This window comes from Engystomops pustulosus, chromosome 4 (assembly GCF_040894005.1).
Source record: "Engystomops pustulosus chromosome 4, aEngPut4.maternal, whole genome shotgun sequence".
NCBI classification, from domain to species: domain Eukaryota; kingdom Metazoa; phylum Chordata; class Amphibia; order Anura; family Leptodactylidae; genus Engystomops; species Engystomops pustulosus.
The window spans coordinates 41038997-41063830 of NC_092414.1; the positions used below are offsets into that span (position 1 = coordinate 41038997).

Sequence of the window (24834 nt, forward strand, 5' to 3'; positions counted from 1 at the left end):
AGAACACATGAAGGACTCCCAGACTATGAGAAATACGATTCTCTGGTCTGATGAGATGAATATTGAACTTTTTGATGTTAATTCTAAGCTTTATGTGTGGATAAAACCAGGCACCACTCATCACCTGCCAAATACAATCCCAACAGTGGAACTTGGTGGTGGCAGCATCATGCCATGGGGTTTTTTTTTCTGCTTCAGGGATAGTACTACTGGTTGAAATTGAAGGAAAGATTAATATTTCAAGGTGTCTGAATACTTTCCCTACCCACTGTAAGCTTAATATTGCATATTCAAGATGTGGGAGGAGGGCTTTTTGGGGAAGACGTGTAACAATGCTCTTTTGATGAGTAAATTAAAAAAATTACACTGTTGTCATTGTTACTAGATAAAATAACATTTTCATTGGTGCCATTTTGGGGTTCCCTCATCCCTTATACAATACATTGCAGGGGTTTGGGAGACAGTCATTGCAGACAAGGAGGATTTTTTTCAGACCTCTGTCTGCCATGACTATCTTCCACACCCCACAGATGTACTGCGAAGGGGCCCGGGGACCAGGAAGAAGTCGCCGCTAATTAGGACAAGTATTCTCGTCACTGGGTGCCAATCTTTTAACAATGTGAAAATTACTACCGTGTGCTATAAAGTCTATGTAAGGATTACATTTTTTAATATATTTTTTCGTAAAGGTGCGTCAAAAAGGATGCCTCACAGCCTCCACTCTTCAAGTAAAGTACAAAGATCTCCTCTCCATCCTTATCAGCCGCTGGAATGTATAGTAGAGGAAACCGAAGGGAAACTGAATGAACTTGGTCAACGAATTAGTGCTATTGAAAGAGCGCAACTGAAATCATTAGAACTCATTCAAGGAGAGCCATTGAACAAAGATAAAATCGAAGAACTAAAAAAGAACCGAGAAGAGCAGGTTCAAAAGAAAAAGAAAATATTAAAGGAACTTCAAAAAGTTGAACGGCAGCTACAAATGAAAACTCAGCAACAAGTTACTAAGGAGAATTCAGAAGATGTTCCACATACAGAAACTGCTTGTACAGTACCTAGTGACTCTACATTACCAGTTGATGAAAATATTTTTTCAGATGAGTGTCAAGAATTAGATCAGTTGACTACAGTTTGCCACAAGGTACTGCCACAGACATGTGATGAAGAAGACGGGTTGACCTCTATGGACTTGGTGCCAAAAATACTGAATGACTTGGGAATTTCCGTAATGGATTCTAGTGATCCTGTCATATCTTGCAGCAATGTTGCGCTGGAACAGCCGTGCATCACTAGCAATCTTGTATCATCTCAAATTTCTGATAATTTAATGATTGCTTCTCCAGCCCAAACACTAAATGATACCCTTGATGACATCATGGCAGGTAGGAAATGGCAAAAAGTAAAAAAACAAAAAAAATGAATTGCTTTGCTCTTTAAAGGAAACCTACCATTTCAAATGGTAGGTTTAAGCTGTAAACACCGAGCACCAGCTCAGGGTGAGCTGGTGCCGGTGCTTAGTTTCGTTAGTGTTAAAACCGCGGTATCGCGGTTTTAACACTTTTTAAACTTTATAGCATAAACTGCTTCGGCGCATCGTGCGCACGCCTACATAGGAAATGCCGCAGGCGTTGCGCGCGCACGGTCGCGCGCAGCGCCATAGTGGCTTCTGCTATAAAGTTTAAAAAGTGTTAAAACCGCGATACCTCGGTTTTAACACTAACGAAACTAAGTACCGGCACCAGCTCACCCTGAGCTGGTGCTCGGTGTTTACAGCTTAAACCTACCATTTGAAATGGTAGGTTTCCTTTAAGTTCTGCGTGTAAGTAAAAAATTATTTCAAGTACAGTTTGCATGTAACCCTTGTGTATCATTGTAAAAATACTTTTAAAAACCCACAAAAATGTAATCTGAAGCTAAATCTTGCCATGGAATTGTGCCTCCATTTTAACCCTCTACAAACCCCTTATCTAGTCTGATTCCGTATTACACTGTGTCGCACTGTATCACAATTTAATATTACACAGGTTGACCATGGTGTATTATAGGCCAATACTTTTTCTAAATTATTTCATTTTGCAGAAATGGCTAATGTTTTTCTAACCCTAAAGGTAGGGTTAAGAAACTAGCTAGTACTTGGGTCAGTAGTCCATCATGCAATGGTGATTGTTTTCAGTTTCTGTGGATTTAAAGGCTTATATTCCCTCCTCTTTAGGTGTAACTGATAAAATGCCTTCTATATGTGTTGGTGACCCAACCTCAACAGTTTCTTCATCCGTTCTCCTGAAAGCTTCTTCAAATGGAAATCAAGAGCCTTTACTGTCAGCCCTTGCATCAGTAGATATTGATGCACATGTAAGTTACTAAACATGTCGCATGATGTTGATCTATTTAGAATTTATCCATGCAGCCAGTGGGGTACAATAAAAAAAAAACAGCAAAACTAATAGCCACGTTTTTTAAAATTATTATTGATGTAGCTTTGTAAGCCCTTTTTTTATTTTTATATGAAGAGCTTTTGATTGTGGCATGTCATGGAGGTGGTGGGGGGGAAAGATATCCACTTTAGTCCTGTTCACAGGGGTTTGTTACACTCTTCATCACCCCTTAGCACTCCGCGTCCGATATATCGGACACGGAGTGCAGTGACGTAACGCTCAACGTCCGTTATATCGGACGCAGACAGGATGACTGTTCAGCTCGAGATCTGAGCCAAACTGGCATCGGGATACACGAGGTGTCGGCTTTAACGAACAGCCGACATCCCAGTGTAACACCCGTGTTCTGAGCGCGGGTGTTTAACCTGTTAAATGCCGCGGTCAGCGTAACGGCAGCAATTAAACTGCCTTTGGGGGAATCTTTCCCCCACGAGCACACATTGCATACTCTTCCTGGGTTATACATGCAGTTTTTCTTTTGGAAGGTTTGTAGAATCATACAGTGGCATTATAGTGGATGTCTGTTTTTTACTTTAAAAAAAAAAATTTAATCAGTCTTGGCCCTGGCTGTATGGATTTGTGTGTGCGCTTTATCTCCTTGACATCTATGGCCAGGTGAAAATCTGCAAACATTCTTTGTTTTTATGCGGATATATTACAGATTTTCCCTTAGAAATTACGTAAACTCGTAGGTGACAAAATGAGGTTGAAAGTCCGCCTATAGATGTGTATCACAACTGCAATACAAGACACAATAAGACAATTGAAATTAGTGTCTGTTTTTGTGTTGATTTTACATGAGGATTTTCTCGCCTGACTATCGAGAATGTGTGTAGATGCCCTAAGGGGTAAAATGGTTCTGACCAGTGTGATAATTGTACACTGACATTGTGGCAGGAATGTGACTGTTGGTCACCAACAAGTTCCTGCTATAATTGCAGAGGGTCAGCCCTCCTATCAGAGATTTGCCCGGGTATCCCAACCTAATGCACTTATACATGCCGCTATGTCAAGGTTAAAAGGTAACTGGTTTCCCTTTTTTCTGTAGACTGAAAGCAATCACGATACTGCGTTAACTCTCGGCTGTGCAGGTGGCCATGAGGAGCTTGTGTCGGTGTTAATAACTCGTTGTGCAAATATTGAACACCGAGACAAAAAAGGTATGTGTACTATAAATTGTTCTCTAAAGCTGTATTCAAACTTGGAGGAAACCTACCATTGCTCGTATGAAGAAATCATGCGGGCACACCACCCTGTAGGCTGTTTAATCCTGACGCAGGCAGATACCTTTGTTAGGCACAGCAATCTTTAGTTAAGCTAAAATAAACAAATCACTTACATATGTCATCGCGTCTGTTGATGCCTTTCGATTGTTAATTATTCACGTTTCAGTCTTTCAACCCGCCCTCCTTCCGGTGCCGAGTGCCGTGAAGTCAGCGAACTCTTGACACTTATCGCGCATGCGCAGACACGAACTCTCGCACAGCCGGCCAGCAGTAAGGCATTGACAGACTGCTGATGACTTGGTGGAGGGGAGGGGGGGGAGTTAATTGTGTTTTTTAGCTAAACTAAAGATGGATGTGCCTAACCAAACTATGTGCCTGCATCAGGATTAAATGGCCTACAGGTTGCGAGCAATGGTAGATTTCCTTTAAAGGGGTTTAAAATCTATACCCAGCCATGTGAGCCAAAAAAACGTATAATTACCTTCTCTTGCGCCTCTGTTGTCCCGCGCTGTCTCCCCTTGTTGCTGTGCGTCTATTTGTTTAGAGGCAGGTGCTAATGCTGTGTTTGGTGCGCAGCAGTGGTCGGATGGGCGTGCCCCCCTTTCCTTAAACTACAGTATGATGTGCTGTGGTAGGGCCATGCATTTTTTCACTTGAAAACCCATATCTCCAACTCCATATATTGATTGTTAACATTTAAAATCATTATAGCATCATGAAATTATCATATCCTAAAGGGATTTGCTGGTTTGCTTTTTTTTTTTTTTTTATGCTTGATAGTTTCTTATCTTTGGCTACCAAATTGACTTGCATACATCCCGTTCTGTGCCTGTAATATGTAGCAGTTATAATTTGGACCAGATGTCAATAATTTACATTGTAAATGTAGTCACTTTGTTCTGTCTTTAGGTTTCACGCCGCTGATATTGGCAGCTACAGCTGGACATGCTGGAGTAGTTGAAATCCTCTTAGATAAGGGTGCTGATATTGAGGCACAGTCTGAACGTACAAAGGATACTCCTTTGTCCCTGGCTTGTTCTGGGGGTCGTCAAGAGGTGAGCAAATGTTTTCTGTTTTTTTTCTATTTGCAATACACTGTATACAACATACCATAAAATTTCATAAGTATTTTTTCCTAATCTATAATTGTTTAACCCATAGACAGTTGTTTATTCAGCAAATAAAATAAAGTATGAAATGTTGGTGACCTGTAAAGGAAATGATATGCGCAAATTTTTACACATTTTCTCCAGGATTTTGCTGTTTTGGCTCCCTCTATCTCTGATCAGCTGTCCATCTGTCCATTCACTGTTGCGGCAAAGCACCCATGCAGCACGATAATTCTGCCAACCCTATGCTCTTATGGGTGATTTGCACTGTTGGCATTTAGGACCAAAAAAAAAGCTTTAGAGTCCCAAAACCCCTGAGGATGTGAAATATGTCAGACGGGGGTGCTTCCAGCTCTGTGTTTAAAAGTCTACTCTGTATGTTTGTGGTACTCTGTTTTGGTTGTACTACAGACACCCGGCTACATACAGAGCAAACTAACTTTGCGGAGAGTTTAACGCTGAAGTCAAGCTCTCCCTGCCTCTGAACACCTTTTCCCCTGTGATTGACCTCATGCAGTGGACTTCTGGAGATCTGATAAATGTCGCTGGAAGCAGGATCATTGGAAAGCTGACTTCAGTGTTAAACTCACCGCCTCCTTGACTTCATAAATCCAATTTACATCTCACCTCAAAGTTGATTTTGTGGATGATGCCACCACACCAGGCCATGAAAGAAACATCATCGAGAAGCTGCGCTTCTGCTTGACAACATTGACAAATTAGGGCAATTTCTGTTGACCAATTCCCTTTAACATCGCTGATTTACTGTATATATCATGTAAGCATTTTGTCAATTTTGTTCAACCAAGAAATATGTTCTTTTCCACATGACAGGTTGTTGAGCTGTTGTTGTCTCGAGGAGCAAATAAAGAGCACCGCAATGTTTCAGACTATACACCTCTCAGTTTGGCAGCATCTGGCGGATATGTTAACATTATCAAGATACTATTGAATGCTGGGGCAGAAATTAATTCTAGGTAATAACTGATGTGAAGCTGCATGTTACTGTTTTACATGTGTTAATGTTCAGAAAATGTCATATGTTATGATTTGTTACTTTACAGGACTGGCAGTAAACTGGGTATTTCTCCCCTAATGTTGGCTGCCATGAATGGACATGTTCCTGCCGTTAAATTGCTGCTCGATATGGGATCTGATATTAACGCTCAGATTGAGACCAATCGCAATACAGCTTTGACATTGGCTTGCTTCCAGGGTAGAGCTGAAGTTGTAAGTCTTCTCCTAGACAGGAAAGCTAATGTTGAACACAGAGCCAAGGTATGTATCATGGTATGGTTCTCTGACACATGCATCTGAGACAAATACGTGTATATTCAGATCTTAACACATGGTAACCCTTTATTATGGTTAAAGTTTGACAACCTTGAAACTCATGTTTTTTTGGAACACCGAATAAAAGTGGTTCCAAGATGTCAAATTATCTTCTGCTCTGCTGGCTTGGGCTGTAAGGTCCAAACATGCACCATGCACTTCTCCAATTGGGGCACAACCGTGTCCTTCTAACTCTAGGGAGAGCGACAAAATCCTGTAAAATGCAAATAGGGTAGTTTATTTGAAATGTAATGCAAGCGGAACAGGAATTGGCTTGTATTGGTCACGTTCAGCGGAGACGTAAAAAAAAAACGCTGTTAAATACAAAATCCTGCATCAGGTCAAGGTTAGTCCTTTTTTTTTTTTTTTTTTTTTTTTAAATACATAATAAAAAGTTCCAAAAACAGCACAACACGGTTATTTAGCCTTGGACTTTTTTTTTGGAAACTTGGCGCTTGTTTCTGTCTAAATGGCTCTTAATTCATACTTGTGATAGTCCGGTGTCCACGTACCTTAAGGCATATAGAGTTATGGATTGTAACTTGGTGATCCGTGATGATCTGGAGGTTAGGAGCAAACTGGTAGGGGTTGGGTTTCCATACTATTTGTGAGCCCTTATAGGCAGGCTACTCCTTCCATGCGTGTCCGTTCAGCCTAATTTTATAACGTTTGTACTCATACTTTTTTTTTTTTCTTTTTTTTCTTCTACTTCTTTTGTGAACATCAAATATTGTAGAATCCCTAGATGTGGTTAGCAACCCAATCTTCGAAAATTAACCTTCTGTCACAATGATCTTTCTGCTAGGCTCAGTAGTCTAACCTATTTTAACATTTATGGTGAATGGTATATTCTCTCTTCTGGGACACCGGTGACCAGTTATTTTTAAAACTTTATTTTTTCTTAAATTAATAGACCGGCTTAACTCCTTTGATGGAAGCTGCTTCTGGCGGTTATGCAGAGGTGGGAAGAGTACTTTTGGACAAAGGAGCTGATGTCAATTCTCCTCCAGTGCCTTCATCAAGAGATACTGCTCTGACCATTGCTGCAGATAAAGGACATTACAAATTCTGTGATCTCCTTATTAACAGGTCAGTGTTTCTAAATCATTTGAAATGTACTCTAAGGCCCCATGCCCGACTCGCGGTGCGACGCATGAATGGCCACAAGCTTGCGGCTGTACATACATCCTCCATAAACGGCTCATTACGGTAAGCGTACAAGCGCTCAGTCCCAAGCTGTAGCCGCAAAAAGAAAGAGCATGGATCTTTGGCCGTGCGGCTAGTATTTTCTATCGAGAAGGGTGAGCAGCGCTCAACCTCTCCTCCTTTCCAATGCGCTGAGGTGTGTATGGGCCCTGACACAGAGTTTTTAGAAAGTACTTGTATTCTCTATGAATCAAAAATCATCTGTTTTGCATGTGTGGTTTTTTTGTTTTTTATTTTGTCTGCTGTTTTTAATTATAAAAACTTAACAACACTTAACCATTCTTTTTGCCGAATAGCTGTGTTGCTTCTGTGTAACACACACCTGTGAATGGCAACAACACATTTTAGATTTATTTCTAGGAGCAATCATGGTCTATCTGTGAATCGCAGACCTTTCAGTGACTTACCACAATGCATGGAGGGAACTCTAAGCTATGATATCTGATGACACAAGTCCTTTATTTCCCACAAAACAGAAGTGCCAATCCATCATGGTTACAGCAGAGAAGGGACTCAGTGCATCTCAATGCATATATCCCATCACCTGAATTGTTTTCAGTCCTTGAATTCCAGTCTCTGCATATCTGTAATTCATAAACTGATCACTCTCAATTCACATCGTCCTTAAAGAGAACCCGTCAGGCAAAATAACCCCCCCTAAACTAAATATATTTTCATAAACTGCCATTAGAGAGCATTGCCTCTATCCCTTCAGTGTCCCTCTACATGCCTGTAAACCTAAGCAATGAGGTCCTAAAGCTGTATGCAAATGAGCTGTGAAATGTCCAATGAAGCATTAGCATATTCAAGCTGTCCACTCTATTCATGAGTGGGAGGCACAGCCACACCCCCAGTGCATGACTGACAGCCTGTATAATGATGTGCTTCCTGGTGGCCACGCCCACTGCAGCCTGTGTGTGAATGTGTGTGTGTTTAGGAGAGATACAGCAGTTCCATGTTACAGCAGAACATGTCAGATTCATGTGTAGCTGATGTCTGTGTCTCTGTGTATTAGGAGGATGCAGTATGTCAGCAGATGACATACACACACTAGCCATGCTTTACTATACATTACACACAGACATGAGCAGGGGGAGGAGAGGGGAGGGGTAACAGGAGTGACATCACTGCCTCTGACCATGTGACCAGCCTCAATTACATGATAAAAAATAGATGATTTTACAATGATTAATGTATGAAATCAGAGGTCGCACTAACATTTTTCCCAAAGGGTAAAAATACTCCTCTTACTATTTTTGAGGAGTATTTTTAGTCGAGGAGGAGTATGAAAATTTCGGTAATACATATAACTAAATAATATATAATAGCCGTATATAATGTTAATAGACGCTATTTATAAAAAAAAAAAAAATCATCTGTCTGCTCACCACGCACAATACACACACACTCGCACACACACACCCTCGCACAGCGCACACTCCCTCCCTCCCTCGCACAGCGCACACTCCCTCCCTCCCTCGCACAGCGCACACTCCCTCCCTCGCACAGCGCACACTCACTCCCTCCCTCGCACAGCGCACACTCACTCCCTCCCTGCACACTCACTCCCTCTCTCAGCGCACACTCCATCCCTCCCTCTCTCAGCGCACACTCCATCCCTCCCTCCCTCAGCGCACACTCACTCCCTCCCTCCCTCCCTCGCACAGCGCACACTCACTCCCTCCCTCCCTCGCACAGCGCACACTCACTCACTCCCTCCTTCCCTCGCACAGCGCACACTCACTCCCTCCTTCCCTCGCACAGCGCACACTCACTCCCTCCTTCCCTCGCACAGCGCACACTCACTCCCTCCTTCCCTCGCACAGCGCACACTCACTCCCTCCTTCCCTCGCACAGCGCACACTCCCTCCTTCCCTCGCACAGCGCACACTCCCTCCTTCCCTCGCACAGCGCACACTCCCTCCTTCCCTCGCACAGCGCACACACACCACACGGTACACACTCACAGTGCACAGCATTCACTCACTCCCTCGCACACTCACACACAGCAGCCTCACACAGCACATAGCACACACACCACTGCACACACTCACACAGCGCATGGTACACACTCACCACACACACACAGCGCTGAGCACACACTCACCACACACACAGCGCATGGCACACACTCACCACACACACAGCGCATGGCACACACTCACCACACACACAGCGCATGGCACACACTCACCACACACACAGCGCTGAGCACACACTCACCACACACACAGCGCTGAGCACACACTCACACAGCGCATGGCACACACTCACCACACACACAGCGCATGGCACACACTCACCACACACACAGCGCATGGCACACACTCACCACACACACAGCGCTGAGCACACACTCACACAGCGCTGAGCACACACTCACACCACACAGCGCATGGCACACACTCACCACACACACAGCGCATGGCACACACTCACCACACACACAGCGCATGGCACACACTCACCACACACACAGCGCATGGCACACACTCACCACACACACAGCGCATGGCACACACTCACCACACACACAGCGCATGGCACACACTCACCACACACACAGCGCATGGCACACACTCACCACACACACAGCGCATGGCACACACTCACCACACACACAGCGCATGGCACACACTCACCACACACACAGCGCATGGCACACACTCACCACACACACAGCGCATGGCACACACTCACCACACACACAGCGCATGGCACACACTCACACAGCGCTCAGCACACACTCACCACACACAGCGCATGGCACACACTCACCACACACAGCGCATGGCACACACTCACCACACACAGCGCATGGCACACACTCACACAGCGCATGGCACACACTCACACAGCGCATGGCACACACTCACACCACACAGCGCATGGCACACACTCACACAGCGCTGAGCACACACTCACCACGCACACACTCACACCACACAGCGCATGGCACACACTCACACAGCGCTGAGCACACACTCACCACACACACACACACACCACACAGCGCATTACACACACTCACACAGCATTCACTCACTCACTCGCACAGCACACACTCACAGCACATGGCAGACACACGCAGCACACACTCACCCAGCGCATACACAGAGTGCAGTGTACCCCCGGCCGCGGCTCACACTCACCCGGCACTTCTCTCAGGTCCCGCCGGGATCACATGACCGCTGGCCGCTGCTGCAGGCATTGAGACCTGGAGCAGCAGCATCGCGGGGTCGGCGCTCACAAATCCCTCACATCTCCGCATCCTGCTGAGCGGCCCGGCGCGCGCTGCGATCGCTCTTGTCATTCCCCTCCTTTGCAGCGTGCGCCGGGCCGCTCAGCCTGCGCGCTACACGGAATAATTGCCAAGCGTATCTTTACGCATGGCAATTATTTTGGAGGGTAATGGCGCCTCATCACGCGTCTATGACGCGTGGTGAGGCGTTAATGCGACCTCTGTATGAAATAACTAGATAAAGGCTGGGATGGGATCCTTGTGAGCTGCTCCACAGGTAGAGGTGACAGGACTAGTGGCAGAGACCTGATGACAGGTGTCCTTTAATCCAGGAGCCCCCCTAGGATTTTTTTTTTTTTTTAAACTCTAACTTCCAGAATCCTATTTCTGTGTTTGAAGTGAAGATTTCAAACACCTTCTTTCTAACCAAGGCCTATACAAACCTTCCAGACCAAGAGCCACATGCAAAGAAAAAAACTATAGGTTTTAGAATTTCACAGCACATTTGCAACTTGTGTTACTGTTTTTTTTTTTTTTTTTAATTATCTTATCCATGCGGTAAATTTAAAGTACCGTATATTCCGACGAATTTTGAAGACAGAAAAATGTTCTGTCTTCTCTGGGGTCGTCTTATACACTGGTAATCCCGATCGCCCGCCGTGTGTTCTCACAGCGTGGGCTGCCGGCAAAGCTGCCGGCAGCCTCAAAAAGATAGCGGCGCATGGGCGCCGCCATCTTACCTGGGATCGCCGCTCCCCGTGACTTCAACGGGGGCAGCGATCCGTCTCCATGGTAGCCTCGGGTCTTCCGAAGACCCGAGGCTATTTAGTTTTAACCCCTTCATTACAATGTGCTGATAGCACATTGTAATGAATGAGGAAATCCCCATATACTGCCATACTGTAATAATCAATACTACATAATCTACCAAAACACAGCTGCAGTGAAATAACATTACAGCATCCCTTGCTTAATGTTTTTTTTGCACACTTAGTAGAAAGGCTGCAGATAGTAGTTCAATGTGTAAATGGACATGACCTGTGGATGGAAATGATGGCGTTTCATGTATTTTATGTGTATTCACCCTGTTTACTGGACTCCATTGTGAAGCATCTATAAACTTATTCTGAATATTGTGCCAACTTTATTTCTAAAAGATTTGGTTAGTTAATATATAACCCCTTTTTTGTTTCAGGGGTTCGCATATTGATGTGAGAAATAAGAAAGGGAACACACCTTTGTGGCTTGCAGCCAATGGGGGACATTTGGACATAGTTCAGCTGCTTGTTCTCGCAGGTGCTGATGTCGATGCTGCAGACAACCGTAAAATAATGCCTCTGATGGCAGCTTTTCGAAAGGTAATGTAGTATTTGTTTACTAGTACTTTTGAAAATGTAGGCTTTTTTTTTTTTTTTTGGAGGGAAGGTAATTGAATGTAATGTCCCTCTTTTAGTATGACCTTCCTCTGTTTGCCGGCTGTTTTGTTTCACTGCAAAGTGTGTTTTGCCATTGTGTGTGTTTTCCCTAATTACGTCACATCAGGATAACCCCTATCTGTTTATCATATTTTGGCGTAAAAAAATTGCTGTATGTACTCTAGTAGAAGCCAAATTTTTCAGCACAATTTTCGTGATGGAAAAAGCCCCGCTTGTCTTCTCCCCTTGCAGAGGTACCTGCATGCTGTATGCCTCTGTGCGCACACACTGTGTGCCGTTATGAGGGGATGACGCCCCACATCAGTGTGTGCGTGCAGACAGAGAGCATAGACGTGCTTAGGCTAACACTGGCGGGAAGCCAGAGGCGAGCAGTAGTTGAGTCTGTGTTGACGAGAGACCCATTATCTCTTTACCTATGAGTGCTATTATTTTATCAGGGGTAGTGCTGGCCCTTTATTTTTAAAGGGTGGCATTGCTGAACATTTTATTAAACAGTAGCTGCTGCATTTCCCCCTCGAGTCAATAAGTTTTCTCCCGTTTTTTTTTTTTTTGTGGAAATAATGGGTACCTTGGCTTATACTTGGGCCGGCTTATACTGGAGTATATGCGGTTAATTAAAATTATAACTCGTGGATAATCCCTTTAACAGTGCAAATCACTGGTTCTGTTTCACCTATAAACACAATCCTGGTATATAAAATTTTCTTCTAAGTGGACTCCAGAATTGTGTTTCTAGGTGCTATGTGTCACAGCTCGGGGTTAGTGAACCCTTTAAACCACCACTGGCGATGACACAAGCCGACACCTGGAGCAGAATTTAAGTGGCACCTGGTCTTCACCAGAGCCCGCCACAAAGCAGGTTGGTCTTGCTGTGGCGTTGTACCACCAAGTCGTTCCACAGGCGCGACTTGTCCGCAGTGGCAGCCAAGGTCAAGGTACAGAATCCTCAGGCAATCTCGTAGTTGGGGAGAGGCAGATGGTCAAGGCAGACGGCAATAATACAAGTTTGGGGACGGAGCAAGAGTTCAGGGCTGGCAGCGGAGGAGCGGAGTCAAGAACAGGTCCGGGGTCACAACAGGAAATTGAAACGCAAGCACGAGGCACAGGGAACTGCTTTCTCATCGGCAATAGCGCGGAGATGCAGCAGGGAATGCTGGGGGAGGCCAGCTTTTCAGTTTCCTTGAAATGGTCAGCACCAATTATCGATGCGATGGCCCTTTAAATACGCGAGTGCTGGCGCACGCCCTAGGAACCGGGGACGTGCGGTGGACTACCGGATGTCTGTAAATGTTCTGACAGTGGCCTACTTCTCCTGAACCCTGGTATCTTGAAACACAGCTGTCACATATTAAACCAGAGAATCTCTTTACTATGGTATCTGGATTGTGTATGGATGCTTCACGGACTTCACAGACCAGAGTACTAAAAATCTTTTTGATTTTTATATACAGCTTTCCATTTCCAATTGTAACTTTTAGTGGGTATCTCCAGTTCTATGAAGCATCCATACACAATCCTTATATTATATTAAAGGGCTGCAGAAGTGTGTTTCTAGGTGTTCCGAAGATATAGACGTTTGAATTGTGCCTTCCCTCCAGCCTGTCTGCTGAAGGCAGCATGTTGAAGCATTTGCAGGAAATACTTTCACTTTACAGAAGTACATGCACTCTCTGCATCTATAGCTGAGCCCAGTAAAGGGAATGATGCTGTACATATTTGGAATCTATTTTGGTAAGTTTATTCAGTTTTTCTAATTTAAAAAAAAAAACTTTCATTGGAAAAAGGAAAAAAAAAAGCCTAGTCATTTATCAACAAATTTTATAAATATAATGATAATAAGTCTCCCATCAGAAAAATAAAAATTGGAAAATCTTTACCTATTATAACAAAGATATCATCATTTAAAGAAGCGCATAGCAGAACGTCAAAAATTGACCTGGACATTCTGGCACCAATGACCCTCCAATCCTCCTTGTGTTAAAAGTATTTAGAAGTGTTTATATGTTTTGAAGATGTGTTTATTAATTACTGATTTTGTTGTTTTTTTTGTCTAATTTAAAGGGTCACTTAAAAGTTGTACAGTTTATGGTGAAAGAAGTTAATCAGTTTCCATCTGATATTGAGTGTATGAGATACATTGCAACCATAACTGATAAGGTGAGTGCGTCAGTGAGCCCTTCTAGGACCCAAGCCCTTCTAGGACCCAAATTTGTAATAATAAGTTGCTGGTTCCAGTTTTCATTATTTTTATTTTTTTAAAGATTTCACTTAGAAGCTAAAATGTACACGAACAAAGACGATAGTCTGTAATTTCTCTACCTTTACTCAGCCAATTCTTAAATTTCATATTCTCATACCAACACCTCCCTTTACTTTATACTTCACTGATATATGTGCTTTGATGTAAGGTAGTAACCCCATCACTATCTGCTCCTTACTTAACATTCATGTCCAGTTATTTATGTATCTGAGAAATCTCTTGGTTGGATGCTGTGACATACGTATTGGAGTATATTAGTTAACACTATGTGGCTGTCATGTTTTTTTTGGTACTAATTCACAGTAATGTGGGAAGATGATTCTTTTTTTTTTTTTTTTTTCAACTTAATATTATAATTGAATTCAATGGGAGACCGATTAAGCGTGTTGGATTTTAATACTTATTACGCCACATTTTCCACCACAAAATGAATGTTAAAGAGCTCCAAATGAACATGCCTTTTCTTACCCCTGGATTTCTGGAATCTTTGATCTTTTAAGTTTTTGTAAAGGTATGCACATAAGTTGAGTGTACCGCAAGTCAATAGACAATGCCAGTTGGCGTGAAAATAATTTTTTTGCTTCCCACATTTTGGCAGTTACATCATTAAATAACAATTGGCTTAAAATAATCTGTTGAAATGCCCTACCTAATTTTTTTATTTGGGTCCTGAGCTTTAAAGGACACCTTGCGGACCCCTCGGGGAAAATGATCACACTCGGTGATCTCCGCCAGCTTCATAGAGATTAATGGAGCAGAATGGTCATGCACGGCCGTATGAGGAGCAGCGAGGCCCACTCGTTTTCGCAATCTGCGGGTGTCCCGAAACGGAGACCCCCACAGATCAATATTTTAGGTCCTGTCCCGTGGATAGGGCCTAACTTGCCTTTGTGGGAAAACCCATTTAACTTGGTTGCCCTGCAGTGCTCCTTAGAGGGCAGATTTTGTCCTGTGCTCTATACACGGCAATGGGAGCCAATGTTGGAAGTTTGCATCTTGGCACAACAAAGGACATCTTGCTTGGATATTTTTCTTTCCTATGCATTTGAAGTAGATGTTGATGATGGGAAACCCCCTTTAAAGATAAAAGGTGCATTATTAGATAATCTTGTATTGTTCTAGATATATCATGGAGGCAGATGCTTTTTTATTCCCTACTTTCACCCACTTCTATTATTGAGGGGCTTTTTTTGTTTGTTTGTTTTTTTTTTTTTGTTTTGCATGTTATTGAATCAGCCCTTTTATTATTCCAGGATCTTTTGAAGAAATGCCATCAGTGTATGGAAACAATAGTAAAGGCAAAAGACCAGCAGGCTGCGGAAGCAAACAAGAATGCAAGTATCCTGCTTAAAGAACTTGACCTTGAAAAGGTAAAGGATAAAGTAAATTATATACTTTTCGTAGTTCTGTGAAAACACTTCTCATCCCACTGTATTGGAGTAAAAGTCATCAAAAAGTAAACTTTATCCCAATAAAAATTATAGCTCATCCAGTAAATAAACAAGTCCTGAAATGGCTCCATTCACAAACAACTGGAAAAAGTTATGCCTCTTAGAAGATGGCGAAACAAGTGTCTTGTCTTTTGTGACACGTCTGATTTGAAATCTCAGGAATTGTCTTGCAAAATGAGCCATGTTTTAAAGGGCTAATGTAATATTAGGCCTGACATTAATCACAGGGTATTGATTCCTATTAACCATTAAAACCATTAAATCCGATTAGCTGTTGTAGTGTAGTATGCTCAGTTCATAATGTACTGAGCCATCTGCTGATCCAGTGAATAGTCTAAGCTGCAGACCCAACCTATCTCAAATTATTGTGCAATTCTTAGGATAGACCATAAATTATCAGACACCTTGAAAAAGTTTTCTGACCCACTTTTAATTTTTCACTTTATATTGCAGCCAATTGGTAAGATCAAAAAAGTTTTTGCTCCTTTAACATACACGCTGTACCCCGTCTTGACAGAAAACAGAAATGTAGAGTATTCAGACCCTTTTTGCCCTGACCCCCATTGGAGTCTAGCTGTTTAAACTATTTAAACTTAAACTGATAGGTCTTATACAGACAGGGGTGTTCCTCTCCTAATGAAGTCCAAACAGCTCACAGTGCATGTCAGAGCATGGGAATCATGAGGTCCAAACTGCCCAAGGAGTTCAGAGACAGAGTTGTGGCAAGGTTACAAAAGAATTTCTGCAACACTTAAGGTTCCTAAGAATACAGTGGCCACCAGTGGCAGATTGTGTCCCATGGGCCCTGGACTGTTGACACGACTAGGGCCGCTCCAGCATCCAAACGAACTTTGTGCCCCGAGGCCCAATCTCCTCCGCCCAATTGCACCACCACAACCCCCTTTACAGACCTGTTTACAGCAGATGCCCCCTAAATGAAAAGCCACATCAGAGCCTCCCCCCCCCACCCTGTACAGAAATATCTGGATAAGAGCCCCCTTGAATACAAGCGCAATACTCTCCTCCAGCTGCTTCTTTCCGAGGCACTGTCTTCTCCTCTTTTAGTGATGCACGCGGGCTGGAAGAGGAGAAGATGGAGCCACGGGGAGTAGAAGCTCCTTTTTAACTTGAAACTGTGGTGATCTTCATATAGGGCCCAGGTATAGGTGGATGTGGACCCCTGGGAAGCCAAAGGCCCCGGGCGCCCACCCATACTGCCTATATGAAGATCCACTAATGGTGACCACAGTCCAGCCAAACTACGCAATTGTGGGATAAGAGCCTTAGTAAGAGAGGTAAAGAACCCCAAGATCAGTGTGGCTGAGCTGGAGAGTTGCAGTAGGGAGATGGTTCCACAAGTCAACTATCTCTTCTGCCTCCACCAGTCAGGGCTTTATGGAAGAATGTGCCAACAGAAACCTCTCCTCGGTGCAACACATATGAAAGCCGCATACAGTTTGCATTAAAAAAAAAAACAAACAAACACATGAAGGACTCCCAGACTATGAGAAATAAGATTCTCTGGTCTGATGAGACGAAGATTGAACTTTTAGATGTTAATTCTAAGCGGCATATATGGAGAAAACCAGGCGCTGCTCAGCACCTGCCAAATACAATCCCAACAGTAAAATAATTTGTGGTGGCAGCATTATGCTATGGGGCTGTTAATATCCAGAGTTATCCTGGATGCAAACTTCAGAGTGCTCTGGACCGCAGACTGGGACAAAGGCTCACCTTCCAACAAGACAATGACCCTAAGCACACAGCTCAAATAACAAAGCAGTGGCTTCAGAACTACTGTGACCATTCTTGACTCGCCCAGCCAGAGGCTGGACCTAAGCCCAATTGAGCATCTGTGGAGAGACTTGAAAATGGCTTCCACCAACTTTCACCATCGAACCTGAGGGAATGGGAGAGGATTTGAAAGGAAGAGGCAGAGAATCCCCAAATCCAGGTGGGAAAAACTTGTTGCATCATTCCCAAGAAGACTCATGGCTGCGCTAACTCAAAAGGTGCTTCTACTCAATACTGAACAAAGGGGCTGAATACTTATGACCATGTGATGTTTCAGATTTTCTTGTTTAGTAAAATGGCAAAAATATCTAGATTTCTTGGGGGTGGGGTTTCTATCAAGATGGGGTGCAGAATGTACATTAATGATAAAAAAAAAAAAAAAAAAAAAAAAAAAATTTTTTTGGTCTTGACAATTGACTGCAATGAAAGTGTGAAAAAATTAAGGGCCTGAACACTTTTTTTTTTAACAGCATTTTATTTGTTTCTGTATGTACACATAAGAAGACATGGTACAAGAAAGAGAGAATTAACCAGTTCCATGCAATAGCCAATAGCCATCCACTTACAAGATGTCAGCCAACCTCTGTAGCTTATAGCACATTTGCACAGCCAGGCAGTGATCAAACCGTTCTCCATACAGGTGCTTGAACCACATGTTATCTAAAGTTGTAGTTTACAAAAAAAAAGGAAAAAAAAAGCAATAATGGGCTATATAAATCTATGGATCTTTTTAAAAAATATTTCTACATTTTCTGGTGGGTTTTTTATTAAAATTTTACATCCATTCTTGCTCTGCAGCCAACACTTTTTTTCCGTGAGTTTTCAGAGGTTTTAAATGAGTCTTGAGGAATAGCAAGAAATGCTGGAATAGCTTCTTGTACAGGTTTCCACCTGTCATAAAGGTGTGGGCTGCAGAGTTAAAATAGTTTTAAATGTTTCGAAAGGCCTATTTATGAAAATAAAATGGCGTGTAATAGACCCTGAAGATGAAGCCTTTATAGAAACTCTTATCCCCTGTAGCAAGAAGTTCCAATCAGTTTACATTTTGGCCAACAAAGTTGTTTATACCTTTTTATTTTTGTTAATGCAAAAAATCTAGTCAAGAGAAGAAAGTCGGAAACAAGCTCTTGCGGCCAAAAGAGAGAAAAGAAAAGAGAAACGGAAAAAAAAGAAGGAAGAGCAGAAGAAGAAACTTGAAGATGATGACTGTAAACTTTCTGAGACATGTGACATGGGAGCAGAAGATACCCATAGTGGTGATGGTAAGAATAATTTAGATTGTGTTTTAAAAAAAAAAGCTCTCCATTTCCTTCATTTATTTTCTTCATCTGCATAACCTCCTTTTGTATGACGCGGCAGTGAGGCATGTGGGGTGTGATACTCTAACCGGCAATAGAGTGGCTCAACTAGTGACATTTTGGAATGGAGATACTGTGGTACTGTATTTTTATTAGATTGTCTGTCTGATCTATTATTTGTATTCTGTGAAGTTTTTTCCTTAGTTATGCTTCTAATTATGGATTGTCGACAGGTAGATGAACAGGTTGCAGAGTCTGAATCCAGAGGGAAATCTGAACTACATCCACTTGCAGATTTACTTTAGATTGCATAATCCACAATTAATTTTCAACACACATTCTGTGCAGATGATCTTTATGTCTGTTAGATAAGATATAGTATGTGTCTGCCTGCTGAATATGACCCTTAATTACTGACTGAGCAGGCCCTGTAACATTCCTTTCCCCATGCCCTGCCCTCCACCAATCTTGGGGCAATTGTAACCCATCTGCTTGTATTTTTCCCCAGTCTATCACAGAATATCAACAATTGCCTCTTACTAGCGGCTCTTCCATCATCTCCTAACCAAAGCTACCATATTTTGGGGACTCTAACTCATCAAAACTGGGTGGTAGCATTTTGCATAATGTTCCTTGCTCTAAATTGCTTAGTGAAGGTGTTGCTATGGTTTCTAATTCAAATTCCATTTGGAAGAAATATAAAAATTGCCCTAAAAAGCCCTCGCACAAACAGAAGACACAAATGCATACTTAAATACAAGTGCCATTAAAAACAAAAAATTAAAAAAAAGATTCTTTCAGAAAGTTAACCAAAAATGTCTCTAAAGTGTGATCATGAATTGGGGAAATTGGTTTGGTCTTGAAAGTGGTTCAAGTGATCCACAAAAGAAAGTTACTCAAATTTATACATGCTTAGTTTCTGGAATCGATGCTGCTCAGGATTGCTGAGGAACCAGTGAATTCTTGGGCGGGGCAGCTTTTTTTTTTTTAATAATAATAAACGGGTATGCTTGACATGCAAGTCTTCATTTACATACTAATTTGATACAGAATATATTTTGCTTCTTTACATGTTTTCTCTTTACTATAAAGAAGTATATTTTATTTGACTTGGCAATATATTTGCCAGACCCTCAAATGAATTATTTATTCGTTGACGAGGGGTTGTTATTATCTTAAAAACCTCATCTTGTGCTCTTGTCTTTGTCATGGTATTTTTACTATGTCATATGTATTAATTACATAGTTTTTGTTACTTTAGATGAAGATGATGTTCCCTTGGAGCCACCAAGTGCAACAACAATGACTACAATTGGCATCTCTGCAACGTCGACTACATTTACAAATGTGTTTGGTAAAAGAAGTAGCATAATCATAACTCCAAACGCTATTCAGAAAAATAAGAAAAGCAAAACCAAAGATACCCCTTCAAGCTTGCAAATCATTGTCCCCGATCAGCAAAATACTTCTAAAGATAATGTTATTGATGAACCCAGACCAGCTACTGGAAGTGTCAGTAGTGATTTTGTCATTTTGGGTCATAATGGTTGCAACAATGAAATCCGTGTCCACAAGAGCCAAGAAAACTGTGAAGATAACTCGTCTGGAGGTAAAAAGTGTCCATTATTGCTCAACAACTGGGAAGAAAAGTCCAAAGTTGGAACTTCTAAAAGGTTAGTTTTTGGTTTTGTTAATTGAAATATGGTTAATCCATTGGTTAATAAGTATGATTTCTATTTTTTATTTTGTTTTATGGGATTTTGTTGTCCGTACATTCAGCATTGTACAGAACAAAGAATTCAATAAGAATATTTAAATCATTCAGATCTAAGATGTGTTATTTGAGTGTTCCCTTTATATATTTTTTTTGAGCAGTGTAAGTTGTGAGTTTTATGTTTTGTATAATTTTAATTACTGATCTATTACAGATTCAAATAGTTCAGATTGGTATTGATGACCTATCCTTAAAATAGGTTACCGATATCAGATTAGTGGAGTCCCACAGCATTCCCCTCCACCAATCAGATATTCTTGGGTATTTCTGGCATTGACACAGAGAATGGAGTAGGAAGCAAATATATGTGTAGTGGCCATCCTAGTATATTGGAGTCTGCATCTATTTCATTTGAAGGGAATCTTAACTGCAGTTGCTCACACCAGCCACTACTGAGAAAGTACCCTTCAGTGTTTTTGTTATTCACTGCATTTAAAGGGGTATGCCTATTGAAACTATGACTTCTCCACAGGATATACTCTAAATAGGTGTGGGGCCTGCATCTTCCATTTATTTCGACAAGTCCCCCCTGACCTTGTTCCTGCACTGGGGCTGAATGGAGATGTGTAGCAACACTCCTCTCCGCTCCATGGGAACACCAAATGTGTAATCTTTGCTCTTGCCTGCCCTCCCATACAGTTGAATGGCCTTGCATACGCAGCACTCTATCCATTTAACCATACTGCGGGACGGAGGGCCCTCCATTCACAAGATAGGTGCGGGGTCTAAGAAGTGGGACCCACATCTATCATTTATTTTATTATATTATCCTGTGGATATGTCATAAGCTGTTCATTACTGCATTACCTATTTATCACTGGTCTGGCTGTTGGGCGGCGAACTCAGAAAACCATTTTATTTATCCACTTTTTTATGTGAGCTATGAATTATCCTAATAATAATAATTTGTGTACAAATGCAGAATTGAAAATGATGCACATAACAGGCAGCCGTCCTCCAGTTATAAAGCTACTCCACTCACACTGCCGAATCTGAAGTTGAATGCGTGTAGCCCTAAGAGAGTACAAAAGAGAGAAGAAGGATGGAAAGAAGTTGTAAGGAGGTTAGTGTTTTATCAAATTTTAAAATGAAAACTTGTATTAATATTTTACATTAGATAAACAGATATTGTCTCTTTGCAGATCAAAGAAGATGTCAGTTCCTGCATCTGTAGTATCTCGAATAATGGGTAGAGGTGGATGCAATATCACTGCAATTCAAGATGTTACTGGTGCCCATATTGATGTTGATAAACAAAAAGATAAAAATGGAGAAAGAATGATCACTATAAGGTATGTTTGATGGATGTGATCATGTTAACTACTAACTATGAACTTTTAAAGCAATTAGATATTACATAGAAACTGATTAGTAACTTTTACACTACAGCATCTGTGTCTATTGAATATTGCTAAAGTTTGTAATTTATGTTATTGAATTAAACATAATTTGTTGTTCAGTGGTAAAAATGACAGGCAAAGGGGCAGCATGTACTCTGTGAGACATGCTTAAAGGACATCTACCACCAGGATCAAGAATTGTAAACCAAGTATAATTACATGCTGGTGGGTGCCCCCTCTGGCATGATCTGCTTTATCTCTGCCCTTCTACTTAATTAAAAAAAGGCTTTAAATTATGCAAATGGAGCCTGAAGGGCTCCAGGCTCCATTAACACCTGTGGAGATCGCAGCCCTTCGAGCTCATTTACATAATTTTAAAAGCTTTTTATTTTTTGTAAACTTCAGGGCATAAGAAACTAAAAGAGCAGATCCTGCCAGAGTGGTGGGGGCATACCAACATGTAAGTGTGCTTGGTTTACAATACTTTATCCTGGTGGTAGATGTTCACAGTTATTACATTGTATACGTTAAAAATTACTCTCTGTTCTATCTAAAGGGATGTCTGAGTTATAAAGAATATGGAGATTGCAACTTGATAAACTTTGCATACCAATCCTATTCATGAGTGGTTTACATCTTCTGCCACTAGATGGAGTAATTGTACCCCTTGGGAGAAGATACATTGTATCCTCCATTTATAAACAACTCCAATGTGCATTAATTTGTAAATTGATGCATATATACACATTAATATCAAAAGCTGGATGTTTGAATAAATATATATGACACAAACCCTTCTACTTACAAAACCATAGTAATCTCTGCAAACACCTCTAGAAGCGACCAGACTAGGGGAAAGGTATGACGAGTCTCCTTATGCCAGTAAAATAGCTCTGTCATTGAAGGTATCCTGTAGTATCTGTCACAATTTATAGCATTTTTTTCTGTCCTGTAAGTTGCAAAATGAGCCTCCATGACTTGACTTATTTTTCCAGCAAAAAATGGTTATTTCTGTATCTTTATTTTGTTATCTTTATTCCATTTCTAGACCACTGCCAAATATACAAAGCATTGCAGTGGAGAATCCTTCTCTCCTTGCAATGCAGTAAAATATTATATATAACCTACCCCATAACAATGTCAAGGACAAAATCCACAAACCCACATGTAATAGGTATTTAACTACAGGTTTCAAATATTTGTTTTCCAACACATAAAAGTGACATTAATGTCCAAAGTACACCGCAACTCCACAAACTTTTATTGTAGTGCATCCTAGAGCCATCTCTGCCTCCTGGTAAGTAATGATTCATTATACCACAGTCTTCCATTAAAAGGAATCTACCACCCCGATTCTACCTATAAAGGTAGAAGGGCTGGTAGGTGCATGAATGGGACGTGAGGATAGCCCTTTTTTGTGCTAATCCTCACGTCCCGGGTGTCTTTTAGAAAACTTTATTGGAGGCATATGTAAAAAAATTTTTATGCGGCTCCTGGGGCGTGGAGTACCCGGACATGAGGCTACTAGTCGCTGCTACTCCACGCCCCAGTAGCCAAGTTACTCCGCCTACCATTTAATCTCGTAGCTGCGCACCCTCGTCCTGGTCCTCTGCGTACTGCGCGGCCGCGGCTCCTGGGCATGCGCAGAAGGCTGCAGATGCCGGGGGACCAGGACGAGGGCTGTAGCCACGACTAGTCGCCTCATGTCCGGCTACTCCATGCCCCAGTAGCCGCGTAAAAAATTTTACATATGCCTCCAATGAAGTTTTCTAAAAGATACCCGGGACGTGAGGATTAGCCCAAAAAAGGGCTATCCTCTCGTCCCATTCATCCACCTACCACCCCTTCTACCTTTATAGGTAGAATCGGGGTGGTAGGTTCCCTTTAAGGGGTTGTAAATGTTTGTTGATTTGCCCATTTTTGCTACTTTTATCAATCTATGGGGGTTAAGAATGGGCTCACTGGATTGTCTTCTTCTCTGAAATGGCAGGAAAGACAGTAGACCCTAGTAATGGGTTGCAAAGCATTTTTAGCAATTTGGGGTACATTAGTTCTTCCATAGCACTGGATTGATCGTTTAACCAGTTCGCGACCGCCCGCCGTGTACTCACGGGCTGAGCCCTCTCCATAGCCGGTAAGTCTTTGCTGCATATTGCAGCAAAGGCTTACCGGTAACACCCGCGAACGGTGCTAGCACCGATTGCGGGTGTTTTCACAGCGATGCTGGCAGCCTCAAAAAGATAGTGGCGCATGGGCGCCGCCATCTTACCTGGGATCGCCGCTCCCCGTGACTTCATCGATCCGTCTCCATGGTAGCCTCAGGTCTTCCGAAGACCCGAGGCTATTTCGTTTTAACCCCTTCATTACAATGTGCTGATAGCACATTGTAATGAATGAGGAGGAAAATCCCCATATACTGCCATACTGTAGTATGGCAGTATATGATAGGATCGATCAAACAACCTAGGGTTAAAGTACCCTAGGGAGTCTGAAAAATGGTAAAAATAAAAAAAAAAGTTTAAAAAAAAAAAAATTATAATAAAAAAACCTAAAATTTCAAATCACCCCCCTTTCCCTAGAACTGACATAAATATAAATAAACAGTAAAAATCATAAACACATCAGGTATCGACGCGTTCGAAAATGCCCGATCTATCAAAATATGATCACGGTTTTTCAATGCGTTTAACCCCGTAACGGAAAATAGCGCCCAAAGTTGAAAATGGCACTTTTTTGCCATTTTTAAAAATATAAAAAAATCTATAAAAAGTGATCAAAAGGTCGTACAGTCCTAAAAATGATATCATTGAAAATATGATCAAATTTCACAAAAAAATGACACCACCCACAGCTCCGTACACCAAAGTATAAAAAAGTTATTAGCGCCAGAAGTTGGTAAAATCAAAAAAATAATTTTTGTACAGGAGGTTTT

General features: G+C 41.9%; 1 protein-coding gene across 1 annotated transcript in view; it reads left to right on the forward strand.

Moving 5' to 3' along the window:
- ANKHD1 (ankyrin repeat and KH domain containing 1) overlaps window positions 1–24834 on the forward strand; it is a 66093-nt gene that overhangs the window by 34185 nt on the left and 7074 nt on the right. Inside the window, exons 15-28 of the mRNA XM_072145778.1 lie at window positions 690–1382; window positions 2213–2352; window positions 3484–3595; window positions 4571–4716; window positions 5605–5747; window positions 5835–6048; window positions 7016–7191; window positions 11745–11907; window positions 14047–14142; window positions 15499–15615; window positions 18590–18752; window positions 20050–20461; window positions 21485–21625; window positions 21705–21854. Of these exons, the coding sequence (XP_072001879.1) occupies window positions 690–1382; window positions 2213–2352; window positions 3484–3595; window positions 4571–4716; window positions 5605–5747; window positions 5835–6048; window positions 7016–7191; window positions 11745–11907; window positions 14047–14142; window positions 15499–15615; window positions 18590–18752; window positions 20050–20461; window positions 21485–21625; window positions 21705–21854 (2866 nt within the window). The remainder of the gene's footprint in view (window positions 1–689; window positions 1383–2212; window positions 2353–3483; window positions 3596–4570; window positions 4717–5604; window positions 5748–5834; window positions 6049–7015; window positions 7192–11744; window positions 11908–14046; window positions 14143–15498; window positions 15616–18589; window positions 18753–20049; window positions 20462–21484; window positions 21626–21704; window positions 21855–24834) is intronic.